This window comes from Diadema antillarum, unplaced genomic scaffold (genome assembly GCF_040938485.1).
Source record: "Diadema antillarum isolate AM-2024a unplaced genomic scaffold, OU_Dant_1.0 seq00000398_RagTag, whole genome shotgun sequence".
In the NCBI taxonomy this organism is placed as follows: Eukaryota; Metazoa; Echinodermata; class Echinoidea; order Diadematoida; family Diadematidae; genus Diadema; species Diadema antillarum.
Genome location: NW_027271389.1, coordinates 1,482,168 through 1,503,989, shown reverse-complemented (window position 1 = coordinate 1,503,989; position 21,822 = coordinate 1,482,168). Strand labels below are relative to the sequence as shown.

Sequence of the window (21,822 nt, the reverse complement as noted above, 5' to 3'; positions counted from 1 at the left end):
CAGTCTGTGACTTAAAAATACCTGACTTCCGGAATCGCCGCATTTGCACGTCACCTTTGCATCACCTCGTATTTTATCGCTCAGTAGAAACAGCTCGAGTGGTCGTAAAATACGAGGTGCTGCGTTGGACAAAATTCGTGGCGATGCCAGGGATGTGAGGTGCTCTCAGTAGAAACACGCTCTTTTTCCTCTGTCTCTATTTCCCTCTTCTCAGCTGTCTGTCAGTCTGTCCGTCAGTCTACGAGTGTCTGTGTCTTTGTAGGCCTATACCCGTCTCAGTCCGCATTCAACACAGGTTCCACATTCCCTCTGTATGTCAGTCTGTCACCGTATTCCGGCCGTCTGTCCCTCGATCTGTCTCTGGTGTTCACGCCGTTTTCCTGTTGTCACGCCGCTCATCGTTGTCAGCCTTGCCGAGTCGATCTTTGAGGCCCATCTGGTTGTCTTTGTCCCTTCCTCCCGTTAACTTTGGTAGGCAGTATTTACCAACACATGTCTAAACAGTGCCAGCTTGCTCCTGCCAAAACCGTCTGACTGACATTATGGTTAAAGGTCGCATCCCCTAGATCTGCAAATGTCATGTACTGTATATTAAGTGGACATTTACTACCGGGAAAATTAAAGCACGCAAATAAATATTTTTGCTTGTAACACGTACCACTATTAAGTGCCTCGATTCTGCGGAATCAGAAATACTTGAAAAACATATCTTCACCCAGCCCAGCACAAAAAATTTCTTACACTAAAATAAGAAACACAAAAAAACTATGTAGAGGATCATATTTAAAGTGCATAATTTGCACACAAGAAGAGGGAATGGGAGGTTGACAATTAACATTTACAATCCGTTTGTAGATGGTATAATTTCTAAAGGAGAAATAAAACCTGCAGTCCCCTCCCCCCCCCCCCCCCCGAAAAAATAAACAAACAAGAAAACACGACAGAATGCAAAGATACTCAAGGTGCAACATTCTATAAATGGCCAAAGACATTGGAATTTTTTTTTTGACATACCATCATTAGTTTGTTTATGTACAATTTCCTCATTCTTTTGTACAACAATTCAGAATGACGGATGACATGTATGAATTCTTGGAATAACAACACATCCTTTAATGGCATTTACAGCTGTAAGTGTAGAGACACACGACTAGATCATCCCAAACCAGCATTGGGACCCTAAAGCATTTATGGGTAGGAAGTGTGAGACAAAAATAAAGACTGTTATTGGGTGCAGCTGGCATAGATATTAGTAATGACTGGATCTGGTTTGTCTAGTTCATGGCGTCATTGATATACTTAAAGGACAAGTTTACCTTCATATACATGTGGATTGAGATTATGCACCTCATTATGAGTAGAACGCATCAGTGAAAATTTGAGGAAACTCTGAAATCCGTTCAAAAGTTATGAATTTTGATAGTTTCTGTGAAGTCGCTGCTGGATGCGAAGACTACTACAGGTGATGATGTCACATGCATAGAACAATATAAGAAAATAAAAAGAGAATTACACTAAGTTTCATGTCATGAAAAATAGTACACATTCCCTCAGCTTGTTACTGACATATGTTAAGGGAAGTATTACTCCCCTGCCTTTTGGATGAAGCATGTCATGCGCTGTTTTATTATGCGAGAAAAGTGAAGATATGTTGATTTTTATTTTCATTTTCTTTATATCATTCTACACATATGACATCACAAGCTATATAGTACACTGTAGTCTTCATATCCAGCAATCCCGGAATTAAAACTTCAAAAATCATAACTTTTGAATGGATTGTCCGATTTTACTCAAATTTTCACTGTATGTGTTCCACTAATATTGCTGCAGTCTCTCAATCGACATGTTTATGAAAGTGGACTTGTCCTTTAAAAAGTTGAGGATGGTAAGGCTTTGCTTTTGTATGTAATTACGTCTAAAAAATTCCTACCAACTTCACGTAAGGACAACATTTGTGTGACCTTTCAAGGGTTGATGCTTTGTAACAATAATTATATTACTAGTTTCTAGAGAGAGCCCCTTGGTTTATAATAGTGCTTATTTTTTCATGAAGAGCTGTGATGCCGTGATGACACTCATGGGCCTGAATTCACGAAGGTGGTACAAATGAAACCATGGTTTAAACCATGGACAAAAACCATGGAGCGCCAAGTGTCGTATGGAATATTTTGTTAACAAAATTATCATTTCGTGGACGAAATGTTCATTTAGTTACAAAATGTTGTCATTTTGTAACAAAATAATCATTTAATCGACGAAATGACTGATTTCGTAACGAAAAATTCCATGCGACACTTGGCGCTCCATCGTTTTTGTCCATGGTTTCATTTGTACCACCTTTGTGAATTCGGGCCATTAAGGCTGTGGAAAGTGAAATAGAGACCAGTATTACTATCATTTTTCATTTAAAAAATCTTCCCGGGTGATCCATCTTGGTTACTGAAACTCATGCTCCAGTAGGGTACTGCCACACTTTTGGGTGTGGGTTTTGTCAGCAGATGCTCTTAATAGCTTGGACTTTAAAGGAGGGCATCAAGCGGAGGAAGATTTATATCGCATGAAAGCAGCAACACAAACAAGCGACAAATCAATGAAAGTTTGAACTAAAATCAAAGAGGTATTAGAAAAAAAAAAACTTGATCACCCATACATGCAGTAACTCTCCGATAGGTGTGCACAATTAAAAGAAAACAAAAATTAGGAAGGTGGATGTTTTGGTCAATGATTTAGCATGTGTCTTGATTTTTTTCTCCAAACACTTCTTCCAGTCTGTTTGTGTAATGACCCTTTTTAGTAAAATTGAGTCAGATATGAAGTGGAGTTGCAAAATCTTTGTGTAAGTGTACATCTGTGCTTGCAGCCTCTTCAAATTTGAGGTTAACCTGTTGAAGACTCGTCCTGAGTTTACGTGGGGAAGTGTGTGGTATGGGAAATCTGTGTTATAGCAAAAGTAGCTCATGCTATTGCCACTATGCCTCCTAGCAATAGTAACAAACCTTTATAAATAGAAGATAATTATTTAGGCCTTGTAATAAATGGGAATGGAAGGAACCCAGTTGTCGGTTGGAAATACTCGTCTTCAATTTTATACGCTAGTGTGAAAGCAAGATATTCATGATCTGCTGCTTTTATTGGAAGATCTTGTCATGAGTGTCATATATTGTGACGATGAAGATGCAACAGCAAATTACCAACATTTTTCTTCCAGTGCAGAGATTGTATGCTTCCAATATACCTTTGCCAATGTAGACCTTCCAAGGACCTTAAGAGCATCTATAGGTATTTTCAATATCTACATTAAGTATGATGCCAACCACAGCGTCAAAGTACTGGAGTCTTCCCACCGCAGCGGGTACTGGATTCCAGATACCGCTCCAGGGGGATGAAGGGAGGCTGATTCAGTGGATGGTAGCGTCGTCACGAGGGCTTTTTGTCTAGCAGGAGGGGTCCCATTCTTCCGCAAGGGATATGGCCAACTCGGATCAGTGACCCAAATGTCAGCCACTAATGTAGCCAGTTGTTAATGTCGGCATGTTGTCCGAGTGGCAGCGCGCTATGCTGCTAATTAAACTGACATTTAATATTAAGGCCCTTGCAGGATTTCCCCTTCCCCCTCTGAATGGGGACATATCTGAGATTCGTGGAGGGGAGGTCAGTGAGAGGGTGGAGAGATTGAGGACGTGATGGCATGAGCAGTACCGAGCATCTCTCATCAATCTTAGATTACCACATGACCTGAGAAAGTTGTTATTAAGCTTCATAGAATGAGCTGTGAAAGTTGTTATTAAGCTTTGAAACTGGAGGGGTATTATGATACAGAAGATTCCCACGATGGGGTGGTGGTGGTGGATCCAGGCGGGGGCACACCGGGCATGTGCCCCCTTTACTTTTTCATAAAACAAAAGAAATAAAATGTTTCAAATGGGGGGCACATATGCCCCCCTTTAAATTTATAAAGGCGACCTCCTTTACGAAGTTCCTGGATCTACCCATGATGGGGTGTACTTCGAGTCCCCCCCCCCCCCCCCCCATTCCCATATTTCACCGTTGTGATTTGATAACTTCTATGAGCTTGTCGAGGAAAGCCAACATCCTCCGAGCATTTAGATCTTTTAGATCTATAGAATGAGAAAGAGAAGTAATTGTGAAATCAAATTCAGATATTGTAGAGATAGTTTTTGCCATTTGTGTGATAATGTAACTTACCCATTGGCCTAAATCCTACTTCAAAATGCTGATTATGGAAGCACAAGTCATGAATATAAAGTTACTCATTTTGACACTGTCAATGATGATAGTTTTCAGATTACCTGTAAGTACAAAATAAACATATTTTGATGTTTGCTAAATACCTGTAGTATTTGGATTGCAGCAACAAGCATGCATGCATTCTGGAAACCAGGATGTTTAGGACACCTTTGTATCATCATGAGGGCTTTTGTTCTGGATTCTAAAACAATGTATTTTTCCAGAAATCATCAAAAAATTGACATATTGATATAGTTCTCACCTCTGTCACAAGCATGCATGCATTCTGGAAACCAGGATGTTTAGGACACCTTTGTATCATCATGAGGGCTTTTGTTCTGGATTCTAAAAAAAAATTATTTTTTCAGAAATCATCAAAAAATTGACGTATTGATATAGTTCTCACCTCTGTCACAAGCATGCATGCATTCTGCAAACCAGGATGTTTGTGACACCTTTGTATGATCATGATGACTTTTGTTCTTAAATCTAAAAAATGTATTTTTCAGAAAAATCATCAAAAAATTATGTATTGATATAGTTCTCACCTCTGTCACAAACATGCATGCTTTCTAGAAACTATGACCTTGAGGGTTTTTGTTCTGAAATCTAAGAAAAAAGGTATTTCTTCAAAAATAAAGGTATTTCTTAAAAAATCATCAAAATATGCTCTTTTCTACCTTTGACTCATTGTATACACATTCTCACCTCTGCCTTATCTCTTCTTCCCAGGCACTGGACATACCACAACGACACGTTCCTTTACATGTTACTGGAGTATGCGTGCGGCGGCGAACTCTTCACGTACTTGCGCAATAGCGGCCATTTCAAGGACGAAACCAGCCGATTTTATGCCATGGAAATCATTTCTGCAATAGACTATCTACACAAGGAAAACATTGTTTACAGGGACTTAAAACCAGAGAATATACTCTTGGACCTCGAGGGGCATGTGAAGCTCACTGATTTTGGTTTTGCCAAGAAGCTGGTTGATAACAGGTGAGTAGGCATTTTATTATTATTATTATTATTATTATTATTATTATTATTATTATTATTATTATTATTATTATTATTATTATTATTATCATTATTATTATTGTTATTGTTATTATATTATTATTATCATTATTATCATTATATTATTATTATTATTATTATTGTTATTATTATTATTATTATTATTATGAAATTCTATTCTATTCTATTCAGCCAAATGAAAATGACAATAACAGTAACATAACATACAATCACATGGAATGACTCAGTTGACGTATAACATCTTTTATGTATAGAAAATATGTTTTGCCTTGCATTATGCAGACATGTTTGCCTGTTTGTGTTCAGAATACCATAGTCGAAGCATTTGGTGCAAATATCGTCAGCTGAGAAGCAGAAGGGCGCTAGCGCGTTTTGAGATTTGAGCGTAAATAAAAATGAAACAATCAATTTTCATAAAATAACAAGTTCATTCAGTCAAAAGTGGGTAGATTTCTAAGCATTGTTCCAAATATTGGGTAAAATAGTGCAGCTTGTGCATATGGTTTTAATCTTTTACACTTTACTGATTATGAAAATAGTTTGAATTTGACACCATTGTGTTGAGGAGATTGAGCTGTACAACATGATACCAACAACCACCCCCTCCCCCATTGTGATAAAGCCCTTCTAGTTCTCAGCCAACAATATCTTCGTATTCTTGTTCGCTATGCTGCTGCGTTGACAAAAAATTGGAAATATCGTTTGTATAAATGACTACAGGATAGTGAGATGAGGAAATCAGAGTCAGGTGTTTATAATGGCCGATTATGAGACATTAGAGGTGATTTAGTGACTGCTGACTGTGATTATAGTGATACTGGTAGCTTTGCTCTTTTCATTGACATAGTGATCTGAAGCCATTACGGCTCTCATGCACTGAGCAAAAAAAAAAAAACCAAAAAAAGAAGAAAATGAGTAGCTGTCACTTTGGCTGAAAGTCTTGATATGTAGTATAATCTATGAGGATGAAATATATCATGATCTTATTTTATGCTAAAGTGCTCATAAAAAGTAGAAGGAAGCATTTTGGAAAACAAGAAACAATGCCCAAAAATTATCCATCTGGTAGAATTGCAAACATTGGTCATTCAATATCAGCAACTTTATACAAGTTGTGTTTTGTGGAGAGTCCAAAAGCTGCTGTCTACGTGTATCTGCTTTTGTGAATATTCAGGTCCGAACTGTATGATAATTATCCTTTTATATTTATCTTTTTCATCATTTGACAAATGTGTGCATTTAGAGGAAAATGAAGATGATTCCAGGGATGGCTTCCTAGTTAAACATTTCTGGCACTTATGCCCTTTAATGCCGCAAAATAAACTTTGGCAAAGTGGGCGCACATAATGGAATCATCATTTGTCTCTTTCCTCTCTCGCTATCGCTGCCATCTCTCTCTCTCTCCCCAAACAGGACGTGGACGTTATGTGGGACGCCGGAGTACTTAGCGCCAGAGATCATCCAGAGCAAAGGTCACGGGAAAGCAGTGGACTGGTGGGCTCTTGGTATCCTCATCTACGAGATGCTGGCGGGGTAAGTAAGGGTGGCTGGGGTCCATCAGGAAGATGTCAGGCAAGCCGTAGAATGCTACGGATGTATTCAAGATTGCTCGTTCACGCTCCTCTCTTCTTTCCACTTTGATTTTTTTTTAAAAAGTTGGTATCTTTGAGGATGTATTAAAAAGCCCTGCATGAAAGGGAAACTTTGGGTCTGCTCATGAATTGGAGTATGCAAAGCATACTGGCACTTCCTCTGGCATTCAATGCATATTGCTATTAGTGTAGACAAGAACTTTCATGTGCACTTTAATGTTGTGAATCTTGGCTTGCAAAATTCACAAAATTAGAATGGACACAAAAATTTCTGGTTTTACAATATTCATCGTAATGGATAGCAGTAAGGAAAGCTGCATTGTCAAATAATGTCAGGCAAGGTAGAATTTTACCATCTTTCCCTTGTCTCTTTCTTGCTCACCTAGCAACAAAGGCAGTTCCCTTAAAGTATTTCACCCTTAGATACTGGGCAGAAATCATCTTTGGTAACAAGTCCAGGTGCAGGTATTCCCATAGTTGATGAATGATACTCTACTTCTGTCTGTCTTTTCATATGTCTTGTCAGCATTGCAGGAGGGGATAAGATATAGGGTTGCTAGATTGACGTCACAAAATGTAATCCAAGGTCTGTAAATAACGCTAGGCGAAAATTAATATGATTGCGAGAAAATCCCCCCAAACTTTTCTACCAAACCAGATATGTCACTATGGGTTTAATAGCTTTGTTATGCTTTATTCATTTGGTTGGAGTATCTCAGCCGATGAAAGTTACACAAACTTTTTGAAATTGCAGAAAACGGAAAAGAATTGGATGGCTATTCTAGCCGATGTCTTCAACAGACCAGCCAAGCCAGTTGGTGCTAGTGATGACAATTATCATAATTTTCATATAGTAATAATGTCTATAATTTCATTTTTCTTCACTCTGTTCTCTTTTTGGAAGCCTAGACTGCTGTTTTGATTTTGCACAGTACCTATTTTCACATGAATGCCAGGGCTGCAAATGTAAGCCAAGTTTTTCAGTGTTTTTCCTTCTCTTCCAGTATATAATGGCTTCATGCATTGTTATCAGTTACCATGGTAGTTGAATGGATGCTCAAAGGTTGATATGCGACTGTGAGGAATTTGTTTTGGAACGGGGAAAGGGCGGAGAAGCCGTCCGAGCGTGGGGTATGACTGGCTTGGCCCCTCATCAGTGTGGGATGATAAATCAACTTCGTCCTGTTGCACGCATCCTCCCACCAAAATACTCCAAACATTTATACTGGGGTCGTGCCTCCGAATAGCGACCAGAGGCATCACCTCTCTGATCACCAGATCGAGGTTAACTCCTCGAGTGCCAGTTGAATGAGGGCAAGGCTGGTGGTGTGAGTGCACTTATTTTGCACATTTCACAGATACACAAGATTGCTGTTATCACCTAGATTGGCTTGCAAATACTTACCTCTTCTTTTAAAGTACATTTCAACCTTATACATCAACAAAGTAGAAAAAGTAAGATGCAAAAATCCCAATACCTTCAGTGCACATCACTAAATGTGAAAACAAATTATTACACAAAAAGATGATGCCATACTGCCTGGAGCTAAGGTTAGTTGGATAAAGTGCATATAAAATGTTTCTCTCCCCTCTTAACAAAATTATTAATAAAAAAATAAAAAAACAGGTCATGACAGCAGTGTATTTATATGAGAGTTGTAGAATTGTGGCACAAGGAAAGTTTCCAATAGTCACAGTTCAGTACATTATCCGCATGGTTCCCAGATATCAGATATCCTTTATGAATTATGATTATGCAATTATTAGTCTTTTAATTTCATTATATTGTATGATTTTCAGTTAAAGAATTAGATTGTGTTACTTTCTTATTAATCTGATTTTTTCTTTTGATTATATCATATTGTTATGCGCAGTTGAGTACTATATATTTCATAGAAACTGTGCAGTATAAATTCACAATTACTATTATTATTATTAATTATTATAAGAAAACAAAAGCTGTACTGCCTGGAGCTAAGGCTAGTCAGACTGTGGGGCTTATTGAATGCCTGTACATCTCTCTCTGTGTGTCCTCTCCCATGCCCCGACCGTGAAGAAGAATGTTTCAGGCATGCACCATGCCTGCTGCTGCCAACAATACTTGATCTCTTTGGGGTTTCATTGGTGGCGGGGGAAAAACTAGAGCTGAAGACCAGGAAGATGGGGTGAAGCAGTGAAGACAGATGACATGATCACTGATGGTGGTGTTAAAGGCATAATTTACCATTTTGCAGATGAAAAAAACCCTAGCATTAGTGCTTCAAAATAATTCTGAAATGTGAGTTTGGGATAGAAACAACCGATGCAAAAATTTGAATCAGTATAGATTTACAAAATGTGAACAATAGATAGAATAAAAATGTTTCCGGACTAAACCATCTACAGTTATGGTATATTGAAGAAAAATAGTGATATCTCCTTATAGTTTAGGCTTTATTGCAAAAATTTTATCTGGTAGGATGTTTTGTGACACAACTGACTTTCACGTTTATATGCATCAAATGTGATATCTTGAAAATTTTTTAAACCACTGCTGCCAACGGTAAACAGGACCTTTAAGACGGGGTGGGGTTTGGAGATGGAGGGGTTGGTAGATGGAAGGGGAGGGGCAGGTAATCTCCATCACTGGTAGCCCTTTCCCTTTTTTATTTTCATCAGCGGTCATCCGAACTCTCGTATATCCCAATTTTCAGTCAAATTTTCGATTTTGAGATTTTCAGTCATTTGGATAGGGACTTTTCGTTATACATATTGTGAAATTCTCAGTTTCTAATTTTATATAACTTTTCATTTAGTTATCACTTTATAGAGTCTTGTCATTTCATGTTGTTCTAATAATTTAGCCTACTTTTCACCGTAGACGGGCGTTTTAAAAGACAGCAATATGCTTGCCTCTCCCATATATTGTGACAGTTTGGATGACCCAAAATACAGTGCGCACAGGCAACAAAACCGTTTTATATCAGGTGCATTGACATTGTGTGTAATATTATCGATATAGGACAGTTCTGTGACCGCAAGTACTGTGCGCGCAGTCAGCCAAACTGTCATATAGGCCTATAGGGGAGACACACGCATTATGGCAATGGTCTTTTTTTAGAAAAAAAAAAAAAACAACAACAACAACAAAGCATACATGTGGCTCTCTTGCGATTTCTCACATATTTCCTAACAATACAATTCATAGAAAACATCACATATTAGAGTAAGAATTAAAGTCTGATGTATTACAAAAATAATTGGAAATGCCAGACATAAAACTGTAACAAACATGATTTTAAAAAAATGGGTAAATTTCAAATGCAATTATCTCAAAATATCATTCTTACGCGAGGTCTGCGCTCTACGAGTGCTTTTCTACTTTCATTAGTTTTCATCCTCGCGACTTCTCTCAGTCAAGATGTAGTGAAGATGTGATTTGTGGGAGAGTTGATGCCATCACTGATGATGATGTTGAGGGGTGGGGTAGAAGGGGGGGGGGGGGGTAATAGATACCAATCCCTTCCCTAGGACCGTTCATGGTATCCTTTCTTTCTCATAATTCTGTGGAGTGAGCAATGTGTTCAGAAGTGTTGTAGGAATGCAACTTTATGAGCATTCGCAATCTTTTTATGGCATGCACTGTAGCCTTGTGGGGCAGTGTGATATGAAGCTAGTCTCTTACTCAGCCACTTTTATTAACTGGTCAAACGATTCATCTCCCATGCTTATAATCGGATGAGGGAAAACTTGGAACCTGGTACTGATTATGGGCAGCGTACTAGCACAATGAAAAAAGTTTCGTAATCTCTATAGTGACAGGTTTAAAGTAACAGGCACATCACTGATGTGCAGTTTCAGTTTCAAGGATTTCCTCTTGTTCTTGTATTTTTTTTTTAATTGGCCCTGATGAATGAACCCGTAATGTCGAGGATCGATGTGGCCATTTAGTGATGTGGGAGACTGCTGCAAAAGTTAAAAAGAGAAAGTAATCTTTGCATGTTAGTCCTTAGCTAGGATATTTGAAAATGGTTCTTTAAAGCTTGATGTGTTTATTCATGGAGAAGGGGGGGGGGGGGGAGGGGAGAAGGAGACCCCTGAATAGTATGGAGAAGTTCCCTGAAAGTTTGATTCTTTGCCAACTTCAAGGACCTGAATTGGACCTCTTCCACTCTAGTGTCAGACCAATATTAGTTACAGTCACATTAGAACAGTGATATTGAATACTATGGTAATTTATTGGCCCCAATCTCATTGGTACCAGAGACTCCAACTCTCCCGTTTTCGACGGGAGATCTCCCGCCGAAAGCCCATTTTTGCGCAATCTCCCGTTCTCCCGTTTGAGATTTGATTTCTCCCGCCCTGGCTCTGTGTCTCCCGGTGGAAAGGATTTCTTACTTATTTCTATCGTATGTTGAAAAAATAAGCCTTAGATAGCACCAGAGAACATCTAGAACCCTAGGAACTTCGCGCTTTGCACACATCAACTTGGAGTCTCCCGTTTGCTAGGGGTTTCGGGCGGGAGAATCTCCAGATCAGAAGGTACTTGGGGTTGGAGTCTCTGTGGTACATATGTAAGATACCACAGTAATGGACACTGCAGTAAGTCACTTGATACTGTTCTCATTCACAAAATATTGCGGTATTTCTCGTAAGCGTTTTATATGCAATTTGCATTTCTCCCGTTGGAAAAGTCACAAATTGTGTCAGGTCAGTTGAGATGAATACACCACTGTACCAGTGCACATTGCATACCACTTCCGGAGCGCTCTAAACATTGGTGACCATTTAATACAAAGTTTTAGAGTGCTATAGTTGGCTCTTACAGACCTGGGCTGCCAAACCTGGTGCAACCACATAACTCTCCATTGTATGTTCTGATTTTGAATAATGTAGTATTTGTATTTGTGACTGAAAGCCATATAAATAAATGAATAAATAATGATGATGATGATGATGATGATGATGATGATGATGATGATGATGATGATGATGATAATAATAATAATAATAATAATGATAATAAAAATAATAATTATATGTGTCATAACAATAACTATGATGATAATAATAATAGTAATGATAATGATAATGATAATAATAATATTAATAACAATAATGATAATAATAATAATAATAATAATAATGATAATGATAATGATAATCGCCACTCCTGTACCTACAAAGTAGCCCAGCTCGAGAAGGGCATAACTTTACATTACTTCAAGGCCCCGATTGTCTGTTATTCAAACAGAGTTTAGAGCACTTCAGGGGTGTTCAACTTTCAACTTTCAACTTTATTTTCACCTCCATCACAATGAACAAAGAAATTATGTACATTGCATATACACGGGATATTTGTGATACAGAACAACATTTGAAAAGGTACATAAGAAAATTATGAAAATGAAAAGTAGATGCGATTACATCTTTGTTAAATACATAAAGCGTATAATACAAGTCAATTAAGGATGAGGATGGAAGTGGAGGGTCCCACTAAGAAGCAAAGCTTGTACGATATGGGACCCTCAGAAAATACACAAAACATCAATATAAAACACAATAAACGAACCGATGTCAACTGACATCAAAATGATTGGGAAGAGGAAAAGAGAGAAAAGGAAAGGAAAAAAAAAAAGAGGGAAAAAAAAGAGAGGAAAAAAAGGGAGAAAAAAGAGGGAGCTATAGTATGTGCCATCATGGATGCAAGCAATCTAGATTTCATAATGTAAAATAAGTGATAGAATACAAGCTGGATTGAATGTAATGCAAAACATTTTTTTATACGTAGTTATGTTGGTAAGAATGCAGGAGAAAGAGAAAAACACATCGTTATATTTAGAACACAGACAGGGACATACTTAGGAGGACTTATGTAAAAAAGAATGATGACTTGACTGAGATGATAAAGGGAAACTAACTCTGTTGGATGTTGTAAAATTTCAATAAAAATGATGTTCTTGGAGTGCTCTAATTGTTATACTCTATAAGCTGTTATTTTCGTGAATGAGGAGGTCACAGACATTTTCATGAGATATTGTTTTCGCAAATTGACACTAACACCATGGTAAATGCACTATTCCCCTAGGCCCTAGCGCATGGATACATTTTTGCATGTCAAGGTCAAATTGTGATTCGTGAAATTTGCAAAAATTAAGCCCTTGCGAAAATAACAACTTATAGAGTAGATGCCCTGTATAAATGGGGTATAAGATTGCACATGGCCCTGAAAGCTCCATTATAGCACTATACGTAAGGGAATAAACCAAAGCTGCACTGTAGATGAAGAAACTGAGTGGGTGGGTGCGCTGGAGCCCTCTACAGCTAGGAAGAATTATCCCCTAGGATTCCAGCTTCATGATAAGGCTTTGATTGGGCCGCATGGGTTTCTGACACAAGGGAATTCATGTTCATCAGGCGACTGTCAACGGAGATAATGCCGGTAGTGGCACAGGAGATGATGACCTAAAATCCAGAGTGCGTCATGAATAACAAAGTAGAGCATCCAGCTTTCGTGTTGCAATGCAAAGATCGGTAAAACGTTTTTGCAAGAAAATAGGTTTTCTTTCCATTATTTAATAACTCACCTCAGGACTTGACACTGATTTTTTTCTCTGACTGCTCATTCGGGTATTGAAATCTTTGAATCTGAAATTTTAGTGGCCCTAGAAAGGAATGTGGCCCCAAATGAAAGAAAATATAAAAATTCTTTTTGAATCTTAGTTGCCCAATCAATATCAAGAAATTGTAACAGTTTGATCAATTACTGGTTTTCTCTCTCTGATGAAGTATCATATTTGCACATCAAGACAGTTTTCCTGTTTAAAATCTGAGACCCTTGTCTTTGGAATGATTACTCGCTAGTTTTAATATTGTAAGTCACCAATTCATCATTGTCTTAAAAAAACATTGAAATTTTAGAACCATTGACAGATGTACTTGAAACTTTTGTGTTGACGACAGGAAAAAAAGGTTTGCGCTAATTTGACTGTGCATTCATGTTGTCACATAATAGGAGGGGGCTGATTTGTAGGGTACATGTCGCAACGGAAACAGGAGACGACTTAAACTCAATGGCAAGAGTCAAAGCTCGGACGAAGGTAGCCATGCGGGACTGATAGGACGTTAAATATTACGAGGAGATGTCGTCTCATCAATCAAAGCCTCTAGTGAGGCGGATGTCAAAGCGCCGGCAGATGATGGGGATACAATTTCGCGGACTATGCACGCAATTGCCCTCGGCGTGTCGAGAGAGGATCGCGATGCGGAAGAAAAATGCAAAGTGCGAGCGAGACATATGAAAGCAGCGAGTAAGAAATGTTCGCCAGTCTCCCATTCACTCTAGGGGCAGTTACAAGATTTAATCAGAATCAACAGATTTCTATAAGTGCAGGCTCTTTTTATGGAGTAAAGAATAAGAATATGCCGATTCAAAATAAACCTGAATTTACATTTGTGTGACCCAAAGTAGTTTGTCAGTCAAATTTTGATTTTGAACATAAAGATTTTTTTAAATCTTTGAAAAACTTTTCAAAAGAGTTTGCTGTCAGATTTCAATATATATATTATACAGTTGAACCTCTCTTATCCGGCCTCCCTTTATCCGGATCTCTCTATGAAACGGACGCAATCTCGCCGTGATTTTTTTAAAAATAATTACGGGAGGAAAGGGGGATTCCCAACTCCTTGAGAACTCCTACACAAACACACAAGACTTACATATTACTTCCAACATGATTAACATACATTACATCAAATTTCCTTCCAAATTGCTTATCTTCAGACATTTTAACATCCCCAAACATCCCCAAATGTAACAATGAAAAGGCTACATCAGTACATGTGTATGTATGCTTTATACATGTATAAAGCATTGAGTCTCCCGTATCCGGCCAAATCCCTTATCCGGATGAGCCCCGGTCCCGACTTGTCCGGATACGAGAGGTTCAACTGTATATATATATGTGACCGTGCACCTCAAAATGAACATAAAGTCGCACACACTGATTTTGCGTGAGGACTGAAAATAAGTGAAGTGGGTCCACCTAGCCGAACTTGACTTTTTCATATTTTCTGAAAGAGCGGGTCTTCTTTTACATTATGCTTAAATTTGGTATCATAAAATGGGCAGGAAAGTGTGTTTTTTAGCAGTTTATCTCGAACATTTTTGGTAGAATAGTGTGATTAGGTGTGTCTTTAGAATCCCTTTTTCATTTCTGAAAAACCTTGTCCACACTCTTCACTTTCAACTCTAATAACTTTTGAAAGGATAGTGCTACTGCTTTGAAAGTTGGCATTAATTATGGACAGAATGTGTTAATAAGGCATGCTTAATTTCAGTTTAATCTGATAATCCCTTCATTGTTGTTACTCTGGTGGTTTACTTCCTGTTTTTTGTCCCATTCATCGCACAGCCAGCACGGTTTGGTAAAGATTAAAGGGGATGGCTAGTAACCGATCGGTGGGAATCAGTGGGAATGCTGAGGGATGATTGTTCCAATCCTTGTGTTATTCATTAAAGAGTACATTATATATCTACTGTTGTGTGAAAATTATTTGCTTCAGAACGGTCTCATATTCAAGTAATGTGCAGATTAATGCCCCGTCACTGACTAGGCACGCTAACCTGGAAATATTAAACTGAACATTACTTCAATATGAGACCATTCTGAAGCAAATAATTTTCACACAGCAATAGATATATAATGTACTCTTAAATGAATCCCACAAGGATTGGAACAATCATCCTCCAGCATTCCCACTGATTCCCACTGATCAGTTACTAGCTATCCCCTTTAAGCGCTTGACTAGACACTGTACTTCAGAGCCTTTTTTCTCAGTTTACACTTTTCCTGAGTTTGTGCTTTCTTTCCAATATTTAGATAGGTTAGGAGAGGCCATTTGATTTGCGTTATACATCATTTTAAAGCTTAAAGTCTGCTCTTTCAGAAAATGGTCTTAACTAAAAATTTATGTCTGGCAACTTTTTGTTTATTTTGATGTGCAGGGTCACATATATATATATGTGACCCGCTACAACAAAAAGGTCCTAAAGTCGCGCGCGGTCGAAGCCGTGAAAATCGTGTTTGAAGTCAGAGCATTAAAATTGGTCAAAACGTACAATTTTCTGATGTTGATATATTATTGGAGTCTAACATGTCTTCTATCATCTGTCGAAATTTTGAAGCAAAATGATCAAAGGAAAGACCAAAAAATAGCATTTTTCTGAGCCATGTTTTTTGGCGTTTCAACGAAGCAGAAACTGGTTCGAAAATTTGGATTGAGCGCCACAGATAGGTTCCGCCCCTAACAACGACCAGAGTGATCTCATTGGTCAGTTTGCTGCTTGCTGCTAACCGAAGCGTGAAGCTCGCACACTGCCCAGTCGACTGGTGCGTGCGGGCGGGGTGCGCTTTGCTCAGCCGCTTCTCACATCCTGGTCACTGATTGGTTGGTGAGGAGACCGCCGACGCTGATGTGCTTGAATGAACTCTTCGGGGGTTGCTAGGGCTTACCTTCTATTGTCCAGAGGTGGAAACTGACTTGCGTGTCCCTTGATTGCGATTGCGTCGAAAGGAAGACTTTTAGGGCGCTTTTCTCGAAACAGTGATTTTCCAGACGTCTCGACATGCTCTCTTTTAAACATCGATATCTCCGCAGCCGATTATTTTTATAAAATGTGTTATATATCAATTTAAAGCAGAAAGATTAGGGGATTATATCATGCAATTTTCAAATAATCGACCTCGCCCGACTTTAGGATCATTTTGTTGTAGCGGGTCACATATATTTATATATATTTCTAATTAGTATTCTATTTTGTGGAGGGCGCTCTATCAAAGAGAATGTGTATGACAATGTTTCTAGTTTGAAAACAAATCTGAGTTACACACACCCAAAATTAATGGGTTTCAAAAACCGTAAATTCTTATGTGTGTACACACACACACACACAAATGATTAGGTAACTCTTGCGATGCTGGTTTCCACTGGTTTCCATAGAAGAGTATAATGCCGACCTCACTCTAGATGACCAGGGGTACTCTAAACAGGGGTCTCTCTTACCCACCACTGAGTAGAAAAAAACACAATGCTCGTTTTCATCTGTCATGTCCTCCGGAGATACTCCTGTGGTCCTCCTAGAGACTGAGAGACTCTAAACAGGGTATTAGAAGACATTTCTCCACAAGAGCTCCTCCCAACCCAAGAGCAAGAATTCAGACCCAGTAGGAACCTGCGTGCACACTGGGTGCATTCACATTTGAAGTACCGTTGTATTAAACACCATATTATACCCCTTTCATAAACTCACCCTCCAATTATCCGCCTAAGAATTATGCGGACATTTCAATAAAAAATGCGTTCACAAACTCTGAAAATTATCCGCATTATTTTTACGAGCGCCCGTCCTGAAAAAGGCGGATAATCGTCATGGTGACTGCACACGTCCCTCCTGCGGGAAAGACAGGTGACGTTTGACCGCACCCCGGCAATTATCCGCGTTATTTGGGTTTGCGTTCATAAACTCCAAATCTGGTCCCGATGCTGCTATTATGCGGATAATAGAAGGGTCGAAAAAAAGCAGATTATTCTTCCCCCGCTCCAATTTTACGACCAAATAATGCGGATATTATCCGCATTATTGAGTTTATGAAAGGGGTGTTAGTTTGTTGGCAGCATTCTCATCATTGGTCCAAATACCACAGTTTCGCTGGATACCATTCTTTTTCAAGAAATACCAGGTACCATGGTAATTCTGGCCAAAAATTAAACCTCTTGGAGGTAAGCGCTGTGCATAAGCACATTTCCTATCTTGAAAAAAACAAGGGAAGTGTGTGAGATTACATGAGAATTATATCTCTGTACAATCAATGATATCTTGTGGCACGATCCATGCTCAAATCTGACGTGGGCATCATGTGCGAAGTTTGACTATACCACCATAAATGCTGTCAAAGTATTTTGTGGTGTACTTTGTCATGGTGTATTTGTATTCACATTGCAAAATACCACAGTATGTAATAAATACTGTGGTATTTCCCTATGAATGTGAACGCACCTACATGTATGAAGTCGGTTGGATTTCGTTGGATGTTTGTGACCGGCTGTAAAGTGGTAAATGCTGGTATGACTGCTTACCAGGGAGTGAAGTAGGTGCACTGTTGGTAGTCGGGTTTGATTCGGGTTACAATAATTTGTTAAGTGCCTTGAGCATTATGTTGTGATGGAAAGTGTCATTTATGTGCACATACACTCTCTCTCTCACACACACGTAACACACACACAAATTAATACTGTAGAACCATGAACATTTTGCAGCATGAAACTTTCGCACATTGCCACAGGCAGTCAATACAATATGTAGAGAAAAACTTTCATATATGTATTTTATTTTTCCTAATCTTGGCTCCTCGCATATTCGCAAAAGTTTCATGCATGCGAAATGTCAGGTTTTACAATATTGTATGGTATGTTGACATATTATATATAAACATGTATAGTTAGATAGATAGCAAATTTATTTTTTGCATGGTCTAAACCATTTCTTTACTTTGGTCTTATACTGCAAGTGTGTTGTCATAAATGTTAGTGACTAATGGATGATTTACCTTGTAGTCATGGATACTGAGTACTCTTCATCATTTCATTTTGTGCAGTATCTTGACACTTCGTCACTATCCTAGGGGGAAACGTTTTGACCGGGAGTTCAAGCGAGTGCTGTATTTATAGCTGCATAATGTCATGTTGTGATTAAGTGATGGTAAATCAAACTAAATGCCTCATGAAATGGCACTGTGTATGGATTGTTTGCACTGTTCAGCCCCGTTTATACTTGTATACGAATAACACAATCAATCAAGATGAGTCTTTCAGTCCAGGAGTTTGTAGGAAGAGTTGATGTTCCTGTGGAAGGTAGGGCTGGATAGATGGCTTGGGACAAGAGACAGGAGCTGGTAGAAACAGGAAGAGACATGCCTTGCTTTTACACGTGCCGAGAGTGCTTAATATGAATGCTGAATTACAACCACGATTGCAATTACGATTTTGAATCATCGTTCATTCATACAGCTGAGGAAGGCTTCGCTTATTCAGCAGTTTTGAATTTCAGACCGTGGAGGGGAGGTTTGTGTTCTTTCCAATTAAGTTCACATCAATCACTCTCGATCCGTAAGTACAGTGTAGCTCGTGCTTCTACTGCAGTGCGAGCATTTGAGGAGTGCGGTCTTTCTGCGGAAGTGGTTGAAAGATCTCCGTAAGCTCCGCCCCAAAAACACGATTGGAGGTCAATTACATTCACACAATCATTTCATTGCTAAATTCTTACAAAAACGTGATGGGAAACCACCTCCGGACTGTCATTTGAAACATGATTGGAATTACGATTCATATCACCGTCTGCGATTCCAGTTTGGCAATCTGGCAAAACGTGATCGGAAACCACCTCCGGACCGTCAATTGAAACACGACTGGAATTTCGATTTCACCCTCTATGATTCCAGTTTGCATTCACATGGCAAGAATGCTTAATTTGAAACATGATTTTAGTGATGCATGATCATTACAATCGTGTTTCAAAGTAAGCATGCACTCTCAGTATGTGTGAAAGCTAGGATCGAAAAGTTGGATGGAGTGAGATAAAATAATGGAGGATGAACAGAAAGAGACAAGAGAGGAAGAGATGAAAAAAAGCAGTGAGTGTCATCATCATCGTCACCGGTCCTTGCCCCCTCTGTGATGATGTCAGGGACGATTGGCAAGCTATGAGAATTGCTCATCACTGCCTGGCTGGGAGGAAGATGGCACCGCTGAAATCTTCCAGTCCTGCATCAAGGGGGGGGGGGGGGGGGGGAGAGGAGGGGAGGGGTGATATAAAAGAATAGGTGTAAAGTTGGCCAGCCTTGCCATACATGATTATTAGCTTCAAACAAATCCACTACATTTGTTAGGTTATATTAGAATAGAGGCAGTTCATGCCAAATATGTTGTAGAATTTGTCTATTGATTTGTATCCATTTTCTTTTGCTCTGATAGAGAAGATTACTCCAGCAAGTATGTGGTTTAAAAAGCTGGCCAGAATTGCTTTCCATGCTATTAGCTTCAAACAAATCCACTACATTTGTTAGATTATATTAAAATAGAGGCAGTTCATGCCAAATATTTTGTAATATATGTCTGTTGACTTGTATCCATTTTATTTCATTTTGACAGAGAAAACTACTCCTATGACCACCAAGTATGGGGAAATGGTAATCAAAGTTACCACCGTAACAATTGAAGTACAGTTGTAGGGTGTTTGTATATCAGAGGCATTAAAACAAAATCTATCTGACATGTAAAGTGAGAAATACTTTCAGTCTCCCAGTCCTCCTGTCTTTCTTCAAAATTGATTGTTCATAATAAAATGTTTATATGAATACATGTACTCAGTGTTGTAGTAAATTTTGATGCAATTGTTATATTAGCCCAGGTGATTCCACAATGGCTGGCGGGTTGTTGCCTCATGGTCGGTGAGGCTGCAGTTAGCCTGTACTGGCATTGGGTTTCTGATGCTCCCTACATAGCAGATTTTAATACAGTGATGTGAATAAAGCACACCTTTGAAGGGAAAAACGTACCTTTGAAGGGATGGCATATAGTTATGGGTGAGATGTTGACTGAGGTTGAACTTTCTGTGAGATAATTAGAAACCACTTATATGAAATATCTATAAGAAGAGGATATAATTCTATTAAAAGAGGAATTCAAAGTTTACTTGGTGGAATTGGATTCTGAAATGGCTGAGATATCCAAAAACAAAGTAAAACAAAGTTGTCCTAATGAATTTAAAGATAGGTCCCACCTTTTATTAGGACCACTTTGTTTTTGAATATTTCAGCCATTTCAAAACCAATTTTCATTAAATAAACTTTTATTTCCTCTTACAATTTGCGTCCTCGAAAATATTTCATATTGTCTGTTGAGAATGAGAAGGGCGTTAAGTGGTCGTGAACACTATGGGTTTAGTGGCAACTTAACGCCCTTATCATTCTCAGCCGACGATATAAGGGGTTTCTAATCATCTCACAAAAAGTTGAAACCTCAATCCCCATCTCAACCAAAACTACTGTATACGCCATATATTTCGCAAGTCTAAATTTTCGCAAATCGGGAATTTCCCACGATTACGCGAGTGGTTAAATTCGTGATCGCGGAGTCCTGTACTGAACGGAGAAGTGTACACGCGTACGTCACATTCACATCGGGATCAGAGTCAATATTTTCGCGTGTCTTTAATTTCACGAATAGCACCTTACACACGAAATTCGTGAAAATAAAAACCTTGCGAAATATTCGGCATAATACAGTACATAAACCCTTAATGCGTAACTTCATGTTTGGTGTCTTCTGCAATACCACTGTGTAGTGAATAGAAACCTTTCGACACATTGCTTTATCTTTGTTTTTTATGCAGTGGATTTTTATATCACTAAATTGCATGTTAACTAATTTACATGATTAAGAATTAAGTATGTCTCGCTGGTTAACTTGTGTGCAATCAAAATGATTGTGGAAAGGACATTGCACCGATTACGTAATATGTAACTGCCCTAAACTGTCTCAATACTGGGTGCTTGCTCAGTTGCGCTCCATCGCTAATCGCCGACCTTGATTCTCTAGGAATATCTAATGCACGAGAGCTCATTCTATGAACTGAATTACATTAGCTTTTCTATGGCTCATTTGTACCTGTTGATAACTGCCTCACAACTGAAATGGCCCAAGAGTCCACCAGAGCAGCGCATACAGTGTAGTCATTATATGCTATGTATGGATGGGGGGGGGGGGGGGGAATGCTTTAAAGGATTTTTGAACCCATGAAAGAAAACATTTCCCGTTGAAATCAGGCATTTTGCAAAGTCTATGGAGTTGTTATCCTCCCGGTCATTTGATCGATGATCCGTGATTTAATTTGGGTGTA

At 38.7% G+C, this 21,822-nt stretch overlaps 1 protein-coding gene across 1 annotated transcript in view; it reads left to right on the top strand.

The window, feature by feature from the left end:
• LOC139732029 (cAMP-dependent protein kinase catalytic subunit PRKX-like) overlaps window positions 1–21,822 on the top strand; it is a 96,923-nt gene that overhangs the window by 26,145 nt on the left and 48,956 nt on the right. The window contains exons 3-4 of the mRNA XM_071642905.1: window positions 4,984–5,250; window positions 6,706–6,825. Of these exons, the coding sequence (XP_071499006.1) occupies window positions 4,984–5,250; window positions 6,706–6,825 (387 nt within the window). The remainder of the gene's footprint in view (window positions 1–4,983; window positions 5,251–6,705; window positions 6,826–21,822) is intronic.